Source organism: Macaca mulatta, chromosome 6 (genome assembly GCF_049350105.2).
Source record: "Macaca mulatta isolate MMU2019108-1 chromosome 6, T2T-MMU8v2.0, whole genome shotgun sequence".
Taxonomy (NCBI): domain Eukaryota; kingdom Metazoa; phylum Chordata; class Mammalia; order Primates; family Cercopithecidae; genus Macaca; species Macaca mulatta.
Window position 1 is genome coordinate 63,944,549 of NC_133411.1, and position 14,806 is coordinate 63,959,354.

Consider the following 14,806-nt stretch of genomic DNA (forward strand, 5'->3'; position numbering starts at 1 on the left):
AACACTGACAATACCAAACACTAGAAAGAATAATGAACAACAGGAACTCCCATTCACTGCTGGTGGAAATGCAAAATGGTACAGCCACTTTTGAAGACAGTTTGGAGACGGAGTCTCACCCTGTCGCCCAGGCTGGAGTGCAATGGTGCAATCTTGGCTCACTGCAACCTCCGCCTCCCAGGTTCAAACGATTCTCCTGCCTCAGCCTCCCGAGTAGCTGGGATTACAGGCACCCGCCACCATGCCCAGCTAATTTTTGTATTTTTAGTAGAGACAGGGATTCACCATGTTGGTCAGGCTGGTCTCGAACTCCTGATCTCGTGATCCGCCTGCCTCGGCCTCCCAAAGTGCTGGGATTACAGGTGTGAGCCAATGCGCCCTGTCAGTTTGGTAGTTTCTTACAAAACTAAACATACCCTTACCATAGATCCAGCAATTGTGCTCCTTGATATTTACCCAAAGGAACTGAAAACTTATGTTTACACGAAAAGCGGCACACAGATGTTTATAGTGGTTTTATTCATAATTGGCAAAGCTGGGAAGCAACCAAGATGTCCTTCCACAGGTGAATGGATAAATAAACTTTGGTACATTCATACAATGGAATATTAATCAGTGCTAAAAAGAAATGAGCTATTAAACCATGAAAAGACATGGAGGAAATGTAAATGCATATTACTAGACAATTTGAAAAAGCTACATACAGTATAATTCCAACTATATGACATCCTGGAAAAGGCAAAACTATGGAGACAGTAAAAAGATCAGTGGTTTAGATAAGTGGATTAGGGTAAGGGTGGAAAGAATAAGGGGAGCTCAGAGGATTTTTAGGGCAATGAAGGTATTCTGCATGATACTTTAATGATGGATACCTGTCATTATACCTTTGTCCAGTTCCACAGAATGTACAATATCTAGAGAGAACCTTATGGTAAACTATGGACTTTGGCATTGATGACCTGTCAGTGTAGGCTATCAATTGTAACAAGTGTACCACTGTAGTGGGAGATGTTGGTAATGGGGGAGGCAATTTATTGTCAGTGGGGTGGGGGTGGGGTGGGCAGAAGATATTAATAGGTGACATATTTCTGCAATTTTCCTCTCAATTTTATTGGGAACTTAAAACTGCTCTAGAAAACTAAAGTCTTTTTTTTTTCTTTCTTTTTTTTTTTTATTGTACTTTAAGTTCTAGGGTACATGTGCACAACGTGCAGGTTTGTTACATATGTATACATGTGCCATGTTGGTGTGCTGCACCCATCAACTCGTCAGCACCCATCAACTCATCATTTACATCAGGTATAACTCCCAATGCCATCCCTCCCCCCTCCCTAGAAAACTAAAGTCTTTACTTGAAATGTTCTTTTCTATAGAGAGAAAGAACCCAATAAGCCATTAACCCCATTGGCTTGAGATGAATAAATTTATTGGACTGAATTCAATGAACTCCTCTTTAGGGACCTACGGTTTACAAAGCTCTGTTCTGGGTGTTAAGAGACATTTGAATGAATAAGGCACGTTGCCCTCAGGTCCACAGTCTAGAAGGGAAGACACAGGCACCTCACCAATTTTAACAAAGTCCTAGAAGTAACATGGAGGGAAGAATTTGGAAAGGGAGCTCAACAAAGAAGGTGACACTTAATTGGGCTTGGAGAAATAAGACAGAATAAGCAGATATTCTGCAGGCAGAAGGAACAATGCAGCGAGTGCAAGAAGAAAGAAATATTTCCCCCAAATGGAAGAGCATGACAGCGGGGGAGACAGAAGGAATCTTTATGATGGATTGTGAGGGTTACTAATATTCCAGTGTGACTAGAGCCGAGATTACGTGAGCTAGAGAGAAAAGGTCAGGGGTGGGGAGGCAAGGACCAACAGTGACCATAATTGTTTTGGTATAAAAAAAGCTATGTTGGTACATGTCTTTGTGATTTGTTGGAAAAGCCCTGTAAGAATAGATTGGAAGGCCAAGTGTGGTGGTTCATGCCTGTAATCCCAACACTTGTGAGGCCTGGGTGGGAAGATCTCTTGAGTCCAGGAGTTCAAGACCAGCATAGGCAACATGGCGAGACTCTGTCTCTACTTAAAAAAAAAAAAAAAATTAGCCAGGCATGGTGGCGTGTGCCTGTAGTCCCAGCTACTAGGGAGGCCGAGGTGGTAGGATTTCTTGAGCCCAGGATTAAACTTAGTTTACCCAGTAGGCCTACTATTTCAAATCTTTACTGCTTTGTTTATTTTGGTGAAATACAAAGGCCTTATTATTTCAATGAATTATAGCTTTAAATGTGATCTCATTATATGGTCCAAGAGAAAAGCAGGAAATTCAGAAAAAGGAATTAACGACAACGGGAAATAGACTCATTCATATGGAAAAACTCTAAAAGGAGCACAATGCTAGCCCTGTGTTATAAATGAACAAGAAGTCTAAAGAAGGCAAGTGTAATAATAATTTCAGCTGACATTTGGAATTACCCTCAGTCTTTGCAGTGTAAATGGCAGAGTACACCACTTCTGAATTCTACTACTAACCACAGGGGAGGAGAATGCACAATTCCTCCAGAGCCGGGGTTCTTAGCCTTTTGTGGGTAGTCACTGTTCCTCATTGAGGAGGTCAAGAAAGTTGTGGACTCCTTCCTTAGAAAAATGAATGCAAACGTGCTCACACAGCATATACACAGTATTACATACAACTGTAGGGGTTCTAGAGGGACCTGTCTTTTTAATCTTTTTACCTCCAATGCAAGACACGTAGTGGATGCTCAAGAAGTATTTATTTAGTGATTGAGTAAATAAATGAACAAGGCATTATGCTTATACAATCACGGTCAAAATAAAAACATCTCCAATAGTAGGTAAAGTATTAGCACCCATTAATATGAATTCATTTGTCATAGTGCTTCTAAATCCTAGCTGCATATCACAGCCTTCTATGGAAATGAAGGAGCTTTAAATAATGTATGTGTGGCTGGGCGTGGTGGCTCACGCCAGTAATCCTAGAACTTTGGGAGGCTGAGGCAGGCGAATCAGTTGAGGTCAGGAGTTCGAGACCAGTCTGACCAACGTGGTGAAACCCCATCTCTACTAAAAATACAAAAATTAGGCGGTCGTGGTGGTGCATGCCTGTAATTCCAGCTACTTAGGAGCCTGAGGCAGGAGAATTGCTTGAACCCGGGAGGCAGAGGTTGCAGTGAGCCAAGATCGCACTATTGCACTCCAACCTGGGCAATAGAGCAAGACTCCATCTCCAAAATATATATATATATATATATATATATATATATATATGTGTGTGTGTGTGTGTGTGTGTGTACGTGTGTGTGTGCGCGCACGCGTGTGCACACATGCACACACAGTTTTTTTTTAAATAGAGATGGAGTCTTGCTCTATTGCCCAGGCTGGTCTCGAACTCCTGGTCTCAAGTGATTCTCCTGCCTCAGATTCCCAAAGTGGTGAGATTATAGCCCCAGCCCCAGCCAATACAGGTGTATTTTTTTATGAGCCCACGGTCTCACTGCATTACACAGCTTGGTCTCAAATCCTGGGCTCAGGTGATCCTCCTGCCTCAGTCTCCCAAGTAGCTGTGATTATATGCACAGGCCACTATGCCCAGTTCCAGTTTTGAAAAATATTAATGGCTGGGCCCCACCCCAGAACAACTGAATGAAAATCTAAGAGGTGAGGCCTGGAGGACATGAGTATTGTTTAAAAGCTCTTCAGATTATTCCATTGTGCAGACAGGGCTGAAATCAATGTAGTATAGGCTAAAAGCTGTGACATTTAGTAGAGACAAAGAATATGGGAGCTTCCAGGTAGCTGAACACACGGAGGTTTCTGGAGGGTGGCACGCCCAGAGAGGGCATGGAAGCTCCATGCCTGTTCCCCCATACCCTTGCCCTACCTGTCTTCATCTGCATCCTTTGCTATATCATTTAACAAACTGGTAAACATAAAAAAAGAGAAAGAATATGAAGGCATGGGTATAGTAACTAAGTTTCCATGGAGACAATCAGGAACCCTAATAAAAGTGATCATCTTGTCCAATTACATAGTACATTACATATCACTATCATATGCATGGTCTCATTCTGACACCAAAGATACCCTTATCAGTTAAGCCAAGCAAGTGTTGACCTGCCTCAGATCAAGCCCAAGTCTGTTAATGCAAACTAGATCTTCAGAGTTGAGTAGGCTGTTCTTATGATTTTGCCAAAGTGCCTCTTAAAGGATAAGAACAGGGATTCCCGGCTGGGCGCAGTGGCTCATGCCTATAATCTCAGCATTTTGGGAGGCTGAGGCGGGAGGATCATGAGGCCAGGAGTTCAAGACCTGCCTGGCCAACATGGTGAAAACCTGTCTCTACTGAAAATACAAAAATTAGCTGGGCATGGTGGTGTGTGCCTATAATCCCAGCTACTTGGGAGACTGAGGCAGGAGAATTGCTTGAACCAGGCCCCGGGAGGCAGAGGTTGCAGTGAGCGGAGATCGCACCACTGCACTCCAGCCTGGGCTACAGAGCGAGACTCCATTTCAGAAAACAAAACAAAACAAAACAAAACAAAACAGCGATTCCCACCCTGTGAGGGCTCAGCGGGGGTCTGGGAATCTGTTGTTTTACAAGCACTGCTGGTGATTCCATTGTGAGGCCAGGTCTCAGACAGCAGCTCTACAGTGGGGCTGTGATGGTGGAAGGGGGATGCATGTCAGTCAGAATTACCTGGGGAGGTTTTTCAAAATGCACATGCATCCCGGATCTAGGGAATCAGAACGCAGTGGTGTTGATGTGACTATATAGAAAATGCCTGCTTCTGGTGCCACTTTCATCTCAGTTGAGAACCAACACATGGGGAGCTTCCTGGCAGCCCAGCCAAGTTCCTCTGTGGCCACTGGGTGACCCCTGAGCAGCCAGAGGCCAGCCCCAGGGCATGGAGTCCTGGGCAGAGACTGGCAGCGATGGTAGCAGGGCAGGTGATTAGATATTGAAAGTATGTAGGAGGGTGCTATGGGCAGGTGGAGATGACAAAACAAGCCTTGCTTACTGCATAGCTTTGCAGAGAAACTGGTGCAGAGAAACTGAAGCCAAGGTTGGAGGGACGAAAACAGAGCAGTTTCCAGATCACTTCTGTTTTCCCCTTACATCAAGCACACATGTCAGTCCCGAGAGTCCCAGGTGCCCACTTCTGCTGTACTTGGCACATGGAAATGCTGACTGAAACCAGAGTCAGGGCAGCAGAAACTATTCTCACAGGGTCCTGGCAGCAGTTCAGACAGGTGCCCTTTCTGGGCCAACAGAAATCAACTGTGGGGGTGTCTGTGCTGAAGACAGAGATGGGCTGGCAAGTTTATGGAAAGGATGCACGGTACTGCTCTCCTTGAAAAAAGGAATAGATAACTTTTAGTTAATCATTCCACTTGAAAATAGAAAAGCACTCTGTTACACATTAGCGATTATTATTCTTTCACCTTATTCTCGGTTTTGTCCTCTCTGGACAATAGATTTCTTGAGCCTATTCTGATTTGTCTGGGTGTGTGTACTGACGTGGACTCCCTGACGTGATAGTGTTGCAGGGTCAGGAGCCACTACTTTCACTGTTGGGTGGAGAATTCAGGATCACCTGAAATAACTCTGCTGGGGAGGATTTGGAAGCAAGAAGAGAATCAGAGGGTCACGGTTCAAAGACTTTGAAGGCATTTTCCCAGCAATTCTTTGCAGGTTTACTCTGGGACACAGTAAGCCGGTAGCAAACATTGCGATGGAGAGAGAAAGAGAGACGGTGAGAGGGCTGTGTGTGTGTGTCTGCGTGTGACACCCAAGGCAGGCTCTGCTTGATATTCTGTAACTACCCCGCTTTGCATCTTGGCAGGGTTTCTCTTCAACAAGTGGTGGGGCTGAATGAAAGGCTGAAACCTCCATCTTTAAAGTTTGACCTACTCAGAAAATTGTTAACAGTGCTTTCCACCATTTAAACCTGAGACCAGTCCACTGGTCAATTTCTCACCTGGACTGCCCAGTGGAGAGCCGTTTTAAAGTCTTTATCCACAAGGGTGGGGTCTGCCCCCTTCTTCAGCAGCATTTGGGTGTGTTGAGGCTGGTTGTGGAAAGCCGCCCAGTGGAGTGGTGTCATTCCCTGCAAAACAACAGTCAGAGAGGACAGAGATGAGCACAGGCTCCCAGGAAGAAAACTGAACTCACACTTTCTCCTCAGGCTTAGGGGCCATCACCAGATGCATTGGTTGTTTCCTGCTAGTTCATTCATTCATTAATCCGTTCATTTAATAGACGTTTATTGCGCTTCTGTTTTGTGCCAGGCAAGCAGGTGTTCAGGATACAGAAGTTAATAAGATAAATGAGATCCTTACCCTCATGGAAATTGCTCTGTGGTAAAGGAAGATAGATACTAAATGCACAAAAACATGTCAAACAATCTTCCAGATTGATAAATATTAGGAAGAATGCACATGGGATGCTGGTGAGAGAGTAATCAAGGGTGGAGGGACTGTTCTAAACAGACCTCTGTGAGAAGAACTGGAGGAAGAGGACAGCCAACACCAAGCACAGAGGCAGAGAGTAAGTTAAAGGAAGGCCCCTGTGACTGGAGTGCAATACCCCACCACCAGGGCAGGGGTGCTGTCTGTTTTCCTCTATCTCTAATGCCTAGAGGCTGGAGAAATAGCTGTTGAATGAATGAATGAGGTTGGAGGGGAAGAGAGCAATGTGAAATGAGGTTGAAGAGGGAGGCAGGGGCTGATCCTGGGAGGGTGGGATGGGGGATAACTGTCTCTGCATAAGGCATTTGGATTTTATTCTAATTCAGTGGAGAGACAATGAAGGATTTTAAGCAAGTATTGGCATGATCAGATGTACACTGTTTAGAAGAAATCACTGTGGCAGCTTGGAGAACAAAGCTGGATGAATGAATGGTGAATCCCAGCTTCTTTCAGAGTGCAAGGTCACATGGGTTAGGTGTAATTTAACAGTAAGTGAGCTTATGCTGAGAAATGGTGGCCAAAAAGAGCCAGCGTTATTTGAGAGTATATATGATGAAAAGACGGGCTCTTCTCCTTGCTCACTCATCTCAATTCCATGAAACGTATCTAGAATGAATTGAAATGAAGATGCCTGATAAAGGGGGCAAAGGGCACAGGCAGCTTTGAAGACTCTCTTTCTATAGTTATCTCTGCCGATAGCATAAAGCTAGGAGACAACACCTTGGCTTTCTCTGTTCCTTCCAGGGTGAGCTGCATGGAGAAGATGGGCCTCAGCCTAGACAGAAGCACATTAATAATAGCCCAGAGCTAATATTTATTGATCTAGAGACCTTTATGAGTTCTTTTATCTATTGTCTCACATAATCCTCCAAACAACCTTCTGGAGTAAGTACTGTGGTGATGTCTCCTACATGTCCACCAGGCTGTTTCCTCTTCCTCTGGGGCACACAGTCAGACTATATTCCCCAGCCTCCTTGCAGATAGGTGCAGCCACATGACTGAGTCCTTGCCACTGGAATGTGGACAAAGGAGATGGAAACCTTCCCCAGGCCTGGGCTAGACAAAAAGCCCATGTGGTCCTCCACATCTTCTCTTTTTCCTCATATATCAACAGAATGCAGAGGAGGACAAGGCTCTAGAAGATACTGGAACCATGTGATTGAAAAGCCTGGGTTTCTGAGCAATGAGGGAGAATAGGACCACCCTGCCAAACAGCACTGGACTATGATACGAGCAAGAAATAGGCTTTTATTGTGTCAGGCTACTGAGATTTCAAGCAGTTTGCTAGAGCAGTTAGCCAGCTCTGATAGGTGCGATTGTCCTTCTCATTTAATGGAAGAGGAAGCTGAGCTCTAGAGAAATTCCTGAGTTTGTGAGCAGGCAGGGAACTGAATCTAGGGTTTAAGGTTTGTGGGAAACTAGAATTAGAATGTTAAATCCCCTCAACCAGTTCCATATTTTAAATTCCTATATTATGGTTTGCTTTCAAGTTTCAAGTGTCATATGACAGTGAGCCTCCAGAGATACTCTTGAGGATATTTCAAGGAATTAGTTCCATATGAAAAAGAATGCTGGTATAAAAGCAATGGAACTTCTTATTCTTATTCCAATGGCTGAATATTTACTTGGAAATCAGAATACCTCAGTACATTCTAATTGGTCCTCTTCATCTTTAACTGGGCACACTGGGGTTAGAAATCTAACACAAGGGAATTACATTTTAAAATTAAATTATATTTTAAAAATCATGCATGGATAGCCCCTTTCCCAGTTCTTAGTCCCACTTGCTTCATTGCAAATGAAGTGATGAAATGAAGCCATTGGCTTCATCACGAAGTGCCAAAAGTTTTCAAGTTACCGGAGTGTAAGTTGCATGACAGCAGGGCCTTTGTCGGCCCGTCTGAATTCCTAGATCCTAGAACGGTGCCAGGCACATTATAGATGTTGAGTAAATACTTATTAAATGAACAAATGACTTACCGTGCTCCACTGATTTTTTATTTTTATTTTTTTGAGATGGAGTTTCGCTCTGTCACCCAGGCTGGAGTGCAATGGCACAATCTCGGCTCACTGCAACCTCCACCTCCAGAGTTCAAGCGATTCTCCTGCCTCAGCCTCCCAAGCAGCTGGGATTATAGGTGCCCGCCACCATGCTTGGCTAATTTTTGTAGTTTTTAGTAGAGACAAGTTTCACCATGTTGGCCAGGCTCGTCTTGAGCTCCTGACCTTAGGTGATCAGCCCACCTCAGCCTCCCAAAGTGCTAGGATTACAGGAGTGAGCCACTGCACCCAGCTGAATTTCTTTGGAAAAATTTGGCTTTGCTTTTTAAAATCATACACAGAAGAAAGGCAGAACATGACTTCTCCTTTATAGGCAATGAACTTGTCTGATATGATCATTGTTACCAACTCATCAGCTGAAACTTGTCAGGATTTTTGATGAGTGCTTTAAACAATCTTGTCTTTTGTACTACTGTACTATCTCACATCCAATTACTAACCAGGCCTAATCCTGCTTAGCTTCTGAGGTCCGGTGCATTCAGAGTGGTTATAGCCATAGACCACTGCACTGCCAAAGGTAAGGTAGATGGCAATGACTATATGTAGAAGTATGATTTAGTGATGTGGGAATTCAGTGCGAAAATGTGGTTGTGAGTTAAACTGTAGTAATGCAATGTTAATTATTGTCTCCTGAATACAGTTTTAGGCTTTAAGAGCTATTCTCTTTAAATAACCACAAGAAAACTCCCCTCAAAACCCAACTCTTGCATAGTTTGATCAAGGAGTGGGGTGGGAGGAGTGCTATAATTTTTCATACACCTACTTGATGCCAAGAGCTTTGCATCTGCTATCGCATAGAATCTTTACAATGATCCTAAGGGATTGGTATTTTTAGGCCTATTTTACAGGCGAGGAAATTGAAACACAAATTAAGTAATTTGCCTAAGGTCATTGACTGAGTCCATGGTAGAGCTAGGGTTCAATGCTTGTTTCTCTGACTTTGGAGAAAAAAATGCTCTTTCCACACATCATGGTGGTAGAATTTCATTTTGGGAATGAGCTCAGATGCTAAAAAATTTCTTTCTTTGTGATTGTACCTGGATTCAAGGTTGTCTTACTTTCTAAAATGATGGTTCTTACTAGTGTAAGGGTTGGTACCCTATATTATTTGTTTCAACTGCCATTGCCTCAAGTCTCCTCCTGAAAGTGCAGTTGGCAAACATTTATTTTTGTGAGATATATACACATACATAATACGTATTCTCCCCGACCATTCACCCTCACCACAAAACTTGTGAACACCTTGAAAATAACTGGTGATCCTCTGAATGACTCCAAATCAAGACCCGAATTACTTGATTACTTCTCTAAATACTTGTACAATATAAATGGGTTATGAACACTCAGTCAAGTCAAGGGAAATTTCCTGCTGCTTTCTTTTTTCTTTTTTTCATTTGGGCTAATGAGAATAAGAATAAATCCTCTTAGAGTTAATCACATGAAAACCAAAACTTTTAAAAGCAGCTCAAAGGCAGCGGTTGGTATTGCATACTTTATTTAGGAACATTTTCCTACAACTGCTTCCTTCTCCTTTCTTCTTCTTCTTTCTTCAACTTCTGTTGAGCCTGCAGAAATTGTAGTTGTCTTATGTTAAAATTCTGGTGGCCAGTTAAGGGGCAAACATCAGGCTTAGCAACTGGTATCTGTACTAAGCAGTGACAGAAATCACAATTACACTGTGACGCACATAAAGGCAGATGCTGTGGCATATTCACCATGGTATGCCCCCTGCACTAAGCACACAGTAAGTGTTCAAGAAATGTTTACTGGAAGAATTAATTAGTGAGTTGCAGCTTATCAAAGGTCACTTGGACTCATGGGGAATATAAAATCAGAGTCTGCTGGATAAGACAGCCATCCGCGTCCAAGTTATGGAGACCTTTCCAACCAGTTACTTCCTGGAGTTTCATTGAGGGCTTAACTGAGCCTTCGAAGCATCTAGAAGCTGACAATCTAGCAGTCACTATCAGGCATGTTGCAACAAACACCCAGATGGCCCTGGTGAGAGGAGAATTTTACTCTTCTGAAAATCAAAAAGTATTGATTGGCTCAAAGAGTGAGGAGGAACTCATATTCAGTTAAGAATATGAGCTCTCCAGAATGTTTTGAGGGGAAATGTTAAGTTTTGGTTGACTTGGGATCCGATTTTAGATTGCTGATAGGACAAAATGTATGTTCTAACTGTTGGATGCATAGTAGGGTTGCTTTGGAACAGTGTCTTGTGTTGATGAGTAATTCTGTGCCTTGAACCTGTGCCACCACAATTTCAGTTAAAGGCTTACAAGTCCTATCAGCTTCTCAGAACATTTTTTTTTTTTTTCCAAACCACTTTTGTGTTTTCTGAGCCAGAAATCTGCTTTAATGCTTAGCAGGTTTCATGTTTCAGAACTGTACTTTTAGAGTGTCTCTAGCCAACACTGAAAGGCACACAGAGAGAAATGTTGATGTGGCTGGGTGCTTGGTTTGTTCCCCGTCTTGGTTGGCGGTTCGGGGTGGGGTGGTGGAGGGGGAGGGTTAAGAATTATAGCAGGTGTCTGGTGGCTGAGAGGTCAGTAAACAATTCCAGATGCTTTGAAGGATCTAGAATTTCTAGCAGCTTGGCTCTGGTTGACATTTAAAAATTCACATACTTAATCCTCCGATCACATATGACCACCTCCCACAAAAGTTACGGAGGATCAGGAGATAAAAAATTAGATAAAAAATTGGAATGAATATGTCCTTTAAAAGTATATCTAGTTTTAAAAACTAGATGATGTCATAAGTACCGTAATGAAAGCCATTTTCTTTCATTTTTATTTGAAAAACAATCTTATAGATCAGAAAGCTTAGTAAATTAGTTCATTGTCTTTGTTTTGGAATTTCCTAAACTGGATAGATAGACGGTGAGCATCACGATAGCCAAAGACTATAACTGAAGGCCAAGAATACTCTGTTTTTTTTTTTTTTTTTTTTTTTGAGGCGGAGTCTGGCTGTCTTGCCCAGGCTGGAGTGCAGTGGCCGGATCTCAGCTCACTGCAAGCTCCGCCTCCCGGGTTCACGCCATTTTCCTGCCTCAGCCTCCCGAGTAGCTGGGACTACAGGCGCCCGCCACTTCGCCCGGCTAGTTTTTTGTATTTTTTAGTAGAGACGGGGTTTCATTGTGTTAGCCAGGATGGTCTCGATCTCCTGACCTCGTGATCCGCCCGTCTCGGCCTCCCAAAGTGCTGGGATTACAGGCTTGAGCCACCGCGCCCGGCCCAAGAATACTCTGAGGTTGGATTTTAGGGCACTAGGAAGGGCTGCTAATAATGGCACTCTCTAAAAACTCTTTTTCTCGCTATAATAATTATAGAATAATATGTCTGACATTAAAAAAAATACTTTAGAATGGGGTTTTCATAATTTAAATCAGACAAGAAAAACAATAAAACGAACTTAGGCCATGGAAGTCTAGGAGCCAATTCTAACAAGAACAAACTTACAAAACAAAGCCTTCAGAATAGAAGCCTAAGTTGATATATTTATTTTTCAACCAAAAAAGAACATCTACATTCTTCTGCACTAAACTGTGAACTCCATCATAGCAGGGATGAAGCCTACATGAGACATGGCAGGTACTGAACAAATATTTATTGAATAAATAAAATAAAACAATTTTCTTGTTCCAAGGAGATCACCTTAGGAGGCTATACAATTATTCTACTCATTGCTCAAAATACTTTTGGGATTTTTTTTTTTTTCTGAAATTGCCACTAGAGCAAGAGCTCTATCCATGGATAGAAATAAGAATATGTGAGTTTCATCAGAGAAATAATTACATCTTTATTTTCAATAACTTTTTTTTTTTTTTGAGACAGAGTCTTACTCCGTCACCCAGGCTGGAGTGCAGTGGCACCATCTCAGCTCACTGCAACCTTCGCCTCCTGGGTTCAAGTGATTCTTTTGCCTCAGCCTCCCAAGTAGCTGGGACTACAGTGCCCGCCACCATGCCTGGCTAATTTTTGTATTTTTAGTAGAGACGGGCGTCACCATATTGGCCAGGCTGGTCTCGAACTCCTAGACCTTGTGATCCGCCCGCCTTGGCCTCCCAAAGTGCTGGGATTACAGGTGTAAGCCACTGCACCCGGCCTATTTTCACTAACTTCTAATTGAAATTTAACATCTTTTTCAATTATGAATATAGGCAACAACCCACAGTAGTATAAACAGTACCTGTGACTTTGCCACCACTATAAATTATAGATACAGTGCTATTACATTAGTGATTGCAGATATCTCAAAATATTTACATGTCTCACTACTTCAACAATTGTAGTAGTTCGTGGTCCTGCCATCAAATCTTATTTAATGCATTAATAAACAATCTTTTATGTTATTGTCATAAATTTGTTCTTTAAAATATTTTCTAGCCCGGGCAACATGGTGAAACTCTGCCTCTACAAAAAAAAAAAAAAAAAAAAAATTAGTTTGGTATGGTGGTACCTGCCTGTAGTCCCAGCTACTTGGGAGGCTGAGGTGGAAGAATCACTTGAGCCTGGGAGGCAGAGGTTGCAGTGAACTGAACTTGCACCACTGTACTCCAGCCTCACAGAGTGAGACCCCGTCTCAATAAATAAATAAATAGGCTGGGCATGGTGGCTCACACTTGTAATCCCAGCCCTTTAGGAGGCCAAGGTGGGTGAATCATTTGAGGTCAGCAGTTTGAGACCAGCCTGGCCAACATGATGAAATCCTGCCTCTACTAAAAATACAAAAATTAGCCAGGCGTGGCGGTGGTTGCCTGTAATCCCAGCTACTCGGTAGGCTGAGGCAGGAGAATCACTTGAACCCTGGAGGTGGAGGTTGCAGTGAGCTGAGATCGCACCACTGCACTCCAGCCTTGGCAACAAAGCAAGACTCTGTCTTAAATAAATAAATAAATAAGATAATGTTTTGTTAACTGTATTTTAATATATTGATTTCTTTTGCAATCCTATATATTTTATTTTCTGTAATTTCAGATATTTTTCTTTTTTGATATTTTTTCCTTTTAAAAAGAAGTTTAAATAGAGATGAGGTTTAGCCATGTTGCCCAGGCTGATCTTGAACTCCTGAGCTCAAGCAATCGTCCTGCCTTGGCCTCCCAAAGGGCTGGGATTACAGGTGTGAGCCACTGCACCCAGCCTAATTTTTAAGGTATGTTTCTGAGAAGTTATCCATAGGTTTCACAAACACATGAAAATGTGTCCATGTCAAAATATGGGTAAGGATTCCTGCTCTAAAGTCTACTGGACATTTAAAAAAAATTCTAATTGGCATAAAATTTTATTTACTTGGTCGGGCGCGGTGGCTCAAGCCTGTAATCCCAGCACTTTGGGAGACCGAGACGGGCAGATCACGAGGTCAGGAGATTGAGACCATCCTGGCTAACACGGTGAAACCCCGTCTCTACTAAAAAATACAAAAAAACTAGCGGGGCGAGGTGGGGGGCACCTGTAGTCCCAGCTACTCGGGAGGCTGAGGCAGGAGAATGGCGTAAACCCGGGAGGCGGAGCTTGCAGTGAGCCAAGATCCAGCCACTGCACCCCAGCCTGGGCGACAGAGCGAAACTCCGTCTCAAAAAAAAAAAAAAATTATTTACTTATGTATATCTCATAGACACCTCTAATACCATGAAAATCTTGTTTTTTTGAGAGTAGGTTTTGGAAATAACAGTCACCTGGAGTCAAGTCTGGGAAATAAATTGGATAGCTGAGTCAACAAAACAAATGAAGAAAGGGACATAAAATAAAATAACATGACTTTTTCTTGAATTTAATTCTTTCTTTCTCCCTAGATATAACATATCTAGATATACTATATATCTGGGCTGGGGGTGGTGCCCCACGCCTGTAATCCCAGCACTTTGGGAGGCCGAGGCCCGTGGATCACTTGAGGACAGGAGTTGGAGACTAGCCTGGCCAACCTGGTGAAACCCTGTCTCCACAAAAAATACAAAAATTAACCGGGCATGGTGGCAGGCACCTGTAATCCCAGCTAGTTAAGAGGCTGAGGCACGAGAATCACTTGAACCCAAGAGGCAGAGGTTGCAGTGAGGTGAAATCGTGCCACTGTACTCCAGCCTGGGTGACAGAGTGAGACCACATCTCGGGAAAAAAGAAATCTATATATATGTGTGTGTACACACATATATATATATGTTTTGTGCCTCACTATGTGCAAGCTACTGAGCTAGAATCTAGGGATACAAAGATAAAAAAGGCATGGTCTGCCTCTAGAAGTTTATAGGGTTGGGGGAGAG

General features: G+C 42.9%; 1 protein-coding gene across 1 annotated transcript in view; it reads right to left on the minus strand.

Annotated features, from left to right (window-relative positions):
• Nucleotides 1-14,806, minus strand: part of ANKRD55 (ankyrin repeat domain 55) — a 143,862-nt gene that overhangs the window by 47,809 nt on the left and 81,247 nt on the right. Inside the window, exon 6 of the mRNA XM_028849443.2 lies at nucleotides 5,994-6,122. Within this exon, the coding sequence (XP_028705276.2) occupies nucleotides 5,994-6,122 (129 nt within the window). The remainder of the gene's footprint in view (nucleotides 1-5,993; nucleotides 6,123-14,806) is intronic.